Genomic DNA, 9,976 nt, shown 5'->3' with positions numbered 1-9,976 from the left:
AAATTTTATAAAAAAATAAAATCAATTAAAATATTCACGTATTACCTTCATTTATTTTTTTTATCTCTCATTTGTTATTTTTTTAATTATGTAAATTTAACAATAAAATTGATAAATAAAAATAAAATTCCAGAAAGAAAGAGAAAAAAAAAAAAAAAAAAAAAAAAACTCTGTTCTAATCTAGCATTTTCGTAGTTGAAAAAACTCTACCCCAAAAACAGAAAACCCCTCACATTCCTCCCTTCCCTTCTTTTTCCTTCTTTGCCCCTTACCAAACACAATCTCTCTCTCCAATTTCCTCCAAAATTCAGAGAGAAAATAAAAAAAAGAAGAAGATAATTTTGTTATGTCAGACAAAGAGAGAGAAAAAAAGACAGCCAAGAATTTTCTGGAATCTTTGATGGAACGATCTTTTTTTTCCTTTTACACTTGGCTTTTTTATTCAGAGAAGAGTCTTTTCGAAGTTTATTGTTTGTTTTCGTTTTGTTTTTTTGCTCCTTGACTCGGTCAACGACCAATATGTGTGTGATTTCGGATGCCCGTTTTAGACCGAATTGATGGGTCAACGATTCGTCAAAGTGGAAGATTGATGACGATTTTGGGGATTTAACTCTTCAAATCAAAAGTGGAAAAAAATTGATGGAGCGATTCATCTCCGTTTGTTCATGGTTGATTTTGGTGTTGTATTTGGTTTTCAGAGTTGCGGGAAATGCGGAAGGTTCGTTATATTTTTTTTTTTGGGTAAAAGATTGAATGAAACAATTGAGTTTATATAATCATATTATTAAAAAAATTATAATTTATTATAATTTTTTTAATAATATGATTATGTGATATAATTTAAATAAAAATTATATATCTTGGAATGATGAAATTATTTTATACAATTTTTTCATTTTTTATTTTTTTATTTTTGTATTCTGATTTTTTTATGAGATTCAAATTAGAAGAAATTAGTAGCAATTTTGGATTGGTTTAGAAGTGGCATGAGGCTTGACTGCTTGTTTTAAATTTCAATTAGCCTCAGTGCACTAAGTGACATGACTGAAGGGATAGTTGCACGCTTCGTAATGATTAATTTCTGCAAAAATTTTGGATATGATTTACGTTCTAATTCTCCATATTCAGTTAGGTGAAATTAACCAATGCTTTTTCTTCATCAATGTCTGACGTCTGGATAGTATTATGTTTATTGTGATGAACCTTCCAACTTATGGTTGAGTTTTGGCCCATCCCAACTGTTTAAATAGTTTCATAATATGATTTGATCTCCATTGGAGTTTTCGGTTTATGTAATGAAACAGGTGATGCTTTGAATGCTTTGAAGGCCAATTTGATTGACCCAAATAATGTGTTGCAAAGTTGGGACTCAACCCTTGTTAATCCTTGCACATGGTTTCATGTCACGTGTAATAGTGAAAAAAGTGTAACAAGAGTGTAAGTTTTCTTATAATATACCTTTTTGCTACTGCAGTTGATGTTACTTTCGAGTTTCTAGTTTGGCTTAATAAATGCTTTTCCTTTGTCAATTTAGTGATCTTGGGAATGCGGGTCTATCTGGTCAATTGGTTCCACAGATCGGGCAGCTTATGAATTTGCAGTATCTGTAAGTGGATAGCTTTTGCCCTGGTGATTACATGCTGCTCCACATTGTTAGAATTCTTTTAAGCAGCAAAAGATAAATAAATAAATAAAGGAAAAACAGAACAGCAGCATGCTTTGCCAAATAATTAATGACTTTTTTTATTATTTAGGGCTTCCTTTAGATTCTTTTCCAAGATTTGGTTGTAGTAGATAAGTTTCATTGGAAATCATTTTTCTTAAATTTGTAACTGTATAAAATCGAATAATCATATCTTGTTAGAAAAATACCTGAGTTTAAACTCAGGGTGAAACTCCAGCACTCAACCTTAGAAAAAATAAAAATATTTTAGAGCACAAATTTTGTGTGCTTTTTTCGCTATGCACTGGTTTTTATTGGTTATGCTTAATCATGAAGATGGTTGCATTCCATTGGATTTGGTTGCACATTTCATACAAATACTTGAATTATGTGCTTCTATTGAACTACCTTTGTGACTTTGTCCAAGAATTACTGAGTCAATTTTTTATGACAGGGGGCTTTATGGCAATAACATATCTGGAATAATCCCAGAGGAGCTTGGAAATTTGATAAACTCGGTGAGCTTGGATCTTTCCTTGAATGCTTTAACCGGGAACATTCCAACTACTCTGGGCAAGCTTCCAAAACTACGTATCCTGTATGAACACATTTTACATTTTTATGTGGTTAATTTATCTAATTTCTTTGTTCTCTTGCTTTCTAGTCGTATGTGTTTTAGTATATCTAGACAGCTTTTACGTGTTGATATATTGCTTGCTGAATTGGATTGGTAAATGGTTTTATTATTAGAAATGTATGTGCTTTATAATATGTTATGTTATGTATTTCCTCTTCTCTTCCTACGCATGCAGAATGTTCTTTTAGTAGGTTTTTACAGGACAAGAATGGATGGTAGGTAAATCTATTGGGATACTGAAATTTAGTTCATGTCTTACAACCCTTCCCCCAACTCAGAACATTTTAGCAATACAGAGAAGAAGAAGGAATTATTTAGGCTCCGTTTAGTTGTCTTTTTGGCTATTTGCTTTAAAAAAGCAAAAAGAGCATTTAGATGCAAAAGCAAATAAAAATTTGAAGGATTGTAGACAAAATATATAGTTCTTTTAGATGACAAAATGATGCTTTGCCAAATAATTAATTGACTTTTTTTATTGTTTAGGGCTTCCTTTAGATTCTTTCCCAATACTTGGTTGTAGTAGATAAGTTTCATTGGGAATCATTTTTCTTAAATTTGTAACTGTGTAATATCGAATAATCATAACTTGCTAGAAAAATACCTGAGTTTAAACTCATGGTGAAATTCTGGCACTCAACCTTAGAAAAAGTAAAAATATTTGAGAGCACAGATTTTGTGTGCTTTTTTTGCTATGCACTGGTTTTTATTGCTTATGCTTAATCATGAAGATGGTTGCATTCCATTTGATTTGGTTGCACATTTCATACAAAGATACTTGAATTATGTGCTTCTATTGAACTAGCTTTGTGACTTTGTCCAAGAATTATTAAGTCAATTTTTCATGACAGGAGGCTTTATAACAATAACATATCTGGAATAACCCCAGAGGAGCTTGGAAATTTGATAAACTTGGTGAGCTTGGATCTTTCCTGGAATGCTTTAACCGGGAACATTCCAACTACTCTGGGCAAGCTTCCAAAACTACATACCCTGTACGAACACATTTTTATGTGGTTAATTTATCTAATTTCTTTGTTCTCTTGCTTTCTAGTTATATCTGTTTTAGTATATCTAGACAGCTTAGTTATATCTGTTTTAGTATATCTAGACAGCTTTTACATGTTGATATATTGCTTGCTGAATTGGATTGGTAAATGGTTTTATTAGTAGAAATGTATGTGCTTTATAATATGTTATGTATTTCCTCTTCTCTTCCTACACATGCAGAATGTTCTTTTAGTAGGTTTTTATAGGACAGAGTGGATAAGAGGTAAACCTATTGGGATACTGTAATTTAGTGCATGTCTTTCAACCCTTCCCCCAACTCAGAACATTTTAGCAATACAGAGAAGAACAAGGAATTATTTAGGCTTCGTTCAGTTAGCTTTTTTGCTATTTGCTTTAAAAAATCAAAAAGCTCATTTAGATGCAAAAGCGATTAAAAATTTGAAGGATTGTAGACAAAGTATATAGATCTTGTAGATGACAAAATGCATGATCCTACTTCTATATAGACCGATAATATTATAATTGGTTTCACATTTTAAGCTATTTTGTCCATTTAAAATCTATTATAATATTGCGTTTTATCGTTTGCATTTGGTTAGAAATTTTTAAAAAATAAAAAGCGAATAGCAAAAATATCAATCAAATGGAATCTTAATTTCACAACTTTAGAGCCCTCCAAGAATTTATCAGTATGCATCATTATAGAAGTCTACTAAATCTAAAAAAAAGGGGATAAAAATATGTATTTGCATGGACTTAGCTAATCATAATTGGATTAGGACAGCTAAAATTATTAGATTAGGAATAAAAACCTAAAACTACCAATGACACTGAACTGAGAGGACATTTTGATTGCTGAAAAACCCATTGTTTAGTTGTGAGCTTCCAGAAAGGATAACTTTTATCTAACGAACTTACAAATGGACCATCATGGTACCAAAGACTAGCTAAGGTCCAAATACCAAATCCCTTCCACTGTGGTTGTTGGTGTTAACTCCGAAGTTCTGTACTGTATTCCTTTCTTCTCTTCTTTATTCATGATGTTGTTTGGACATCAAGTGTAACAACCAACAGGAGGAAAACATTAAACTGAGTGAATTCTAGGTGATGACATTGTAATCCCCCAAATACCTCGTTGGGTATATGTTAGACTTATACCTACGCTTGTGAGATGCTTTTTGGCATTCTGGCTCACAGTGGATCATAACTCACAAAAACTAGCCCGTTGTGGGCTCTCATTTTGCGCTAGTGAGATCTTGGTATTGTGGAGTGGGTGTTAAATGTGATCATGATGTGTTGCCTTGACGTGGACATCAAGAATTTTAGTGGTTGGGCTGTGATACCCTTACTACATCTGATGTGAGTGTCCTTAAAACCCATATAGGGATCCAAGTCAATTATTATTAGCTACTGGAGCTTAAGCTTTGGGGGGCCACATGGTTTAGGTTAAAAGGTTGTTGGGCCAGTTATTCTTAGGTGATATGGGCTATATAGATATAGAAATGGTTTCTTTAGTGCCATAGATTTTTTCTTTTAATTATATCTGTGCTAATATTATTCCCTAAGCATGAGTTTTTATCTGTTACGTATCTGATCATCTCATCAATATGCAATATAATTAATGCTTTCTTTCTGTGGAATAGGCGTCTCAACAACAACAAATTGTCTGGACAAATTCCTAGGTCCTTAACTACTCTTAAGTCACTGCAAGTGCTGTGAGTGGTGCTGTCAGATTTTTTTTTGCATTAGCCAGTTCAACCTTAACTTCTAGAACAACATAATAATTGTGTGAGATGTTATATTATGTGACGCAGGGATCTTTCAAACAATCAGCTAGTAGGTGATATTCCAGTTAATGGTTCCTTTCCAGTATTTACACCTTTCAGGTTTTTTGCCTATTCTATCTCATTTTGCTCTCACCCTATCACCCGACTCCTGACGCTCACCACCACTGCTTTTTCCCATTTTTTTTATCTTTAATACTCTCAGGCCAGTGTCTTAAATTGCTGCATCTTTTTTTCTCAGTTTTGCTAATAATCGACTGAATAATCTTCTACCTGCTCCACCACCTCCTATCTCACCTACAGCTCCAACTCCATCAGGTTTTTTATTGATTTTATTATTATTATCACTGCTAATAACTCTAAACTGTGCCTAACTTCGGGGCCTGCTTCTCTTTTATGAGTATTTCTTCTTTTTCTTGAGGTATTCCATGGAATTCTCCTTTGCATTAACAACTGTTTTGGTATTACCATGTTTCTGTAACATACTAAGAATTGCTGTAGGTTGAGTATATTACATCCTGAACTTCCTTACATCTGGGTCTGTTTTTTAAGAATTTACCTTTGAGTTCAGATCTAAAATCTGATGATGTACCTAGGAACGGCTTTAGGTTCCTTAGTGGGCTAGAACATGAGCTCCACCTCTAATACCCCCAGTCCAGAAGTTCTCTCAGTTGAAATGTTGCCTCCTGCATTGGTGTTGTTACCAGCTGAAAATGTTAGTAATAGTTATGAGTATTGGTGTTGCAGGTGTCTTGGCAGTATCTATATTTATCTAACTTATACTGGCAGGTAATAGTGCCACTGGTGCTATTGCTGGAGTTGCTGCTGGAGCTACCCTGCTTTTTGCTGCTCCTGCAATTTTACTTGCTTGGAGGCATAGAAGGAAACCACAGGATCATTTCTTTAATGTACCTGGTTAGTGATTTTTCAAAAGATAGTTTTAATTGATACTATGCCGTTGCATGCATGTCTTCATTTTTCTAATTTTCTTTATAGCTGAGGAGGTCCTAGAAGTTCATTTGGGAAAACTTCAAAGGTTTTCTTTGAGTGAACTACAAGTGGCAACAGATAACTTTAGCAACAAAAACATTCTGGGTAGAGGTGGTTTTGGTGAAGTTTACAAAGGTCGCTTAGCTGATGGTTCTCTGGTGGCAGCAAAAAGATTTAAAGATGACCGTACTCCAGGTGGAGAGTTGCAGTTCCAAAAAGAGGTAGAAATGATAAGTATGGCTGTGCATCGGAATTTGCTACGTCTCCGTGGCTTTTGCATGACCCCTACAGAATGGCTGCTAGTCTATCCCTTTATGGTTAATGGTAGTGTTGAATCCTGTTTAAGAGGTACGGGCTGTTGTTTCCTTATTTATTTCATTAGTCATGTTTCCTGTTTATGCATTGCATTTATATTATGTGTGTTATTTATTTTATATGTTTTCTTCTGGTTACCAATTCATTTCAGATGTAAACTATTTATTCTTGTGTGAGCTTCATATATCAATATCTGCTCTATTGTTTCTGTAGTTTGAGAATAAATTTTGAACCACTGATCACATATCATAGTCTCGATCTAAAACATTTTGACTTTCTTCTGATAATTTCATACATTTGGTAAATGTGGATTGTCTTTGAATCCAAGTGGAATTTTGAGAAATTCATGGAATCCAAATACTTTGTGATCTCTTCTTGTTACAATGGACCATCTGTTCATCTGATTTTTACATTCTCTAGGGCGTCCGGAGTCTCAATCACCACTTGATTGGGCTATAAGGAAACGGATTGCAGTGGGAGCTGCAAGGGGGCTTGCATATTTGCATGATCATTGTGATCCTAAGATTATACACTGTGATGTGAAGGCTGCAAAAATATTGTTGGATGAGGAATTTGAAGCAGTAGTTCGAGACTTTGGGCTGGCCAAACTGATGGACTATAAAGATACTCATGTGACAACTGCTGTTCGTGGCACAATTGGTCATATAGCTCCTGAATACCTATCAACTGGAAAGTCATCAGAGAAAACTGATGTTTTTGGGTATGGTGTTATGCTTCTTGAACTCCTTACAGGACAGAAGGCTTTCAATCTTGCTCGGCTTGCAAATGATGAAGATGTCATGTTGCTTGACTGGGTATATACTGTTTTTCCTATTACATGTGTCTCAATCGTGGTGCATTTCACAGTTTGACTTTTGTCATTCTTGTCTAGTGTTGGAATTATTCAATTCTTGTTTCACTTGGTTGGCCAAAAGCAACAGATAAAAGTACAGTATAGCAGAACTACCCTTATAACACAGTGAAGCTCTATTTTATTTTCCTTGCAAGGTGAAAATGCAAAAGCAGAAAAGCAGAAATACTTGAAACTTGAAATTGTTTTCTCTACAAGGTGAAGAGGGAAAAAGAAAATATAAAATGGTTGTTGGGTGATGCTATCTTTTCTTTTCTTGAAGTTGCTAGCAGTCAAGATACGCCGGGGTTCCTAAGATCCTTTCTGTTCACTAATTTTGGGTATGCTTGTTTTTAAATGAAGTTGGTTTAAAACAAATGGTTTTTGGATGCCTATGTAATTAACTACTACAATCTTGACATTGATCTCTGCTGCATTTTTTTTTTTTTTGATGCCATTAAGATTCACATCTTTGTCAACCGCAATTATGTCAAATTCAAGTGAAGCTTATCAATGGTACAAATGGTTTCTGTTTCTTTTTTTTCCCCTTAAACTTGACAGCGATGCTGAAATTTCAGGTAAAAGGGCATGTGAAAGACAGGAGGTTGGAAAGGCTGGTTGATTTGGATCTTGAGGGTAATTACATAGTTGAAGAAGTGGAACAGCTAATCCAGGTGGCTCTTTTGTGCACTCAGGGCTCCCCAGTGAAACGACCTAAGATGTCTGAAGTCATCATGATGCTGGAGGGTGATGGCTTGGTTGAAAGATGGGAAGAGTGGCAGAAAGAAGAAATGTTTGGCCAAGAGCTTAACCATAACGGCTTGGCTGAAAGATGGGAAGAGTGGGAGGAGGAAGAAATGTTCAGCCATGAGTACCCAACCGCCTGAATACTAATTGGATAATTTCAGACTCCACATCTCACATCCCTCCTAGATGACCACTTCTGCAAATAGGTCTTCAGGCAGGGTTGGTTTTGTATTTTGGATTCGCATTGTTCACATTTGCGCATGTAGTTTTTCATTTTGGTTTCTTTTTTGGCCCCATTTATCCTGTTTTTATAATTTATATACTACAGTTTCGATCATTTCCTGACTTACAGCTAATTTTCAAAAAGAACAAGAGTCAACCTTTACGAAAAGGCCCGTTGTGAGGGAAAAAAGCCTCTTCCTTTTTTTTTTTTATCTGTAAGCGAGGATTGTGGTAGTCACATAAGTTGCACTTGAACATTTATTTATACAGAATAATTATATTGAATTTGTAGTTGTATGTTGTACAAATTTTTAAAATTAACTCAGTGGCCAAAAAAAATTTGAACTTTATAACATTTAAACTTTGTTTCAGTGAAAAATATATTAGATTGACATAAAATTTATTATTTATAGATAATAATTATATATCAAGATGATCATTTATCTATCTTTTTGTATGTAAAATAGTAAATTTTAAAACTGTTAAAAGTCATTGATCTAAGTATTTTTTGAATTTTTAAATTAAAAAATTTATCTTTAAACATATAATTTTTATTAATTTATTTAAGTTTAATTTAATTAATTAAAATTAAAAATAGAGTCTATGTGATATTACATTACTTAAAATTTTTATTTAAATTTTAAACGCCTTCAGTAAATTTTTATAAAATTTACTTTAAATGAATTTTCTTTTTGATTATTAAACTTTTTTTTATAATTAAACTCAAAAAGTGCTAAAAGTACTTAACTAAAATATCCTTAATAATCATTATTAAAAATAATCATAATTCATTGAATCATATATGCATATTAATGATTTTATTATTTGTATGTTGTATCAGTTGATCACCATAATATAATTAAATCCTTTTTGTTCATTTGAAATAATTTTTTAATTATATCATTCTTATAATTTAACTAAACTTAAAAGTTAAAAGTTTTCATTAAAGAAATTCATTTGATAAATTGTTATTTAATTGTGTATCTAGTATTTAAATTATTTTAAATTTTGACTTTTTATAATCTTGAGTAGAATTTTAAACTTAAGATCAACGATAAATTAGCTTGAGTTAAATTTTATCATTTACTTATATTATTGTATACTTAATTATTTATATATGCATATCGACAAATTTAACTAAATAATCGGTGCATATTTTCTTTTGTTTTAAAAATTTGATTCAAAATCATATTAAATCTAAATAAAAAATATAATTAGTTACCTATAATTGCAATTTAAGTTTAGAATTATTCTTAAAAATTAATTAACTAATTCAACCACAAAAATAATTAAAATAAGACATTGCAAATGAAAGAAAAAAATAAACTTAAATATAGAACTTTTAAATTATTACAAAAAATTAATTAGAAATATTAAACTCTGAATGACTTATTATTCGATTTGATTTTTGATTATATTAAATCATTTTGGGTTTTAAATAACTTTTAAATTGTTGACTTTTTAAAATTAATTGAAATAGAATTAAGTTAGTTTATTTTTATAATTATGTGTATTATATTAATGTTTAATTATATTAAAATTTAAAATATGTAAAAAAATTATATCCTTAAATTGAGTTTTGAATTGTTTAAGTTTGAGTTTATTAATCATGTTATTTTGATGTATGCTTTCTGACATTGATAATAAATTTTAAAGTAAAATAAGAACATAACACAATGAAAATTTAAGCACAAAAGTTATAGTGATAATTATGATAATTTTAAAAGAAAATCTTTATACTCAAGTCTTGTAAAGATTAA

General features: G+C 31.9%; 1 protein-coding gene across 8 annotated transcripts; it reads left to right on the top strand.

Annotated features, from left to right (window-relative positions):
• Window positions 1-331: 331 nt before the first annotated feature.
• LOC111309133 (BRASSINOSTEROID INSENSITIVE 1-associated receptor kinase 1-like) lies at window positions 332-8,501 on the top strand. 8 transcript variants are annotated; one of them, XR_016330401.1, is made up of 12 exons: window positions 332-718; window positions 1,305-1,437; window positions 1,535-1,606; window positions 2,118-2,261; window positions 3,149-3,292; window positions 4,952-5,023; window positions 5,123-5,194; window positions 5,334-5,410; window positions 5,882-6,007; window positions 6,089-6,430; window positions 6,818-7,588; window positions 7,826-8,501. XR_016330401.1 is itself a non-coding variant. In XM_089748577.1 (12 exons), the coding sequence occupies exons 1-12, from the start codon at window positions 640-642 to the stop codon at window positions 8,132-8,134; spliced, it is 1,932 nt and encodes a 643-aa protein (XP_089604703.1). In that variant the 5' UTR covers window positions 332-639; the 3' UTR covers window positions 8,135-8,501. The 8 variants fall into 8 exon arrangements, 7 of the variants coding, with proteins under 7 accessions (XP_089604703.1, XP_089604723.1, XP_089604696.1 ...); XM_089748577.1 differs by having other exon boundaries at window positions 4,952-4,990; window positions 6,818-7,212; XM_089748597.1 differs by having other exon boundaries at window positions 6,818-7,118.
• The last annotated feature ends 1,475 nt before the right edge of the window (window positions 8,502-9,976 follow it).

This window comes from Durio zibethinus, chromosome 2, assembly GCF_047325235.1.
Source record: "Durio zibethinus cultivar Kanyao isolate XHJ-2024 chromosome 2, ASM4732523v1, whole genome shotgun sequence".
Classification (NCBI taxonomy): domain Eukaryota; kingdom Viridiplantae; phylum Streptophyta; class Magnoliopsida; order Malvales; family Malvaceae; genus Durio; species Durio zibethinus.
Note: the sequence above shows the minus strand (reverse complement) of the source record. Positions and strands in the feature narration are given on the sequence as shown.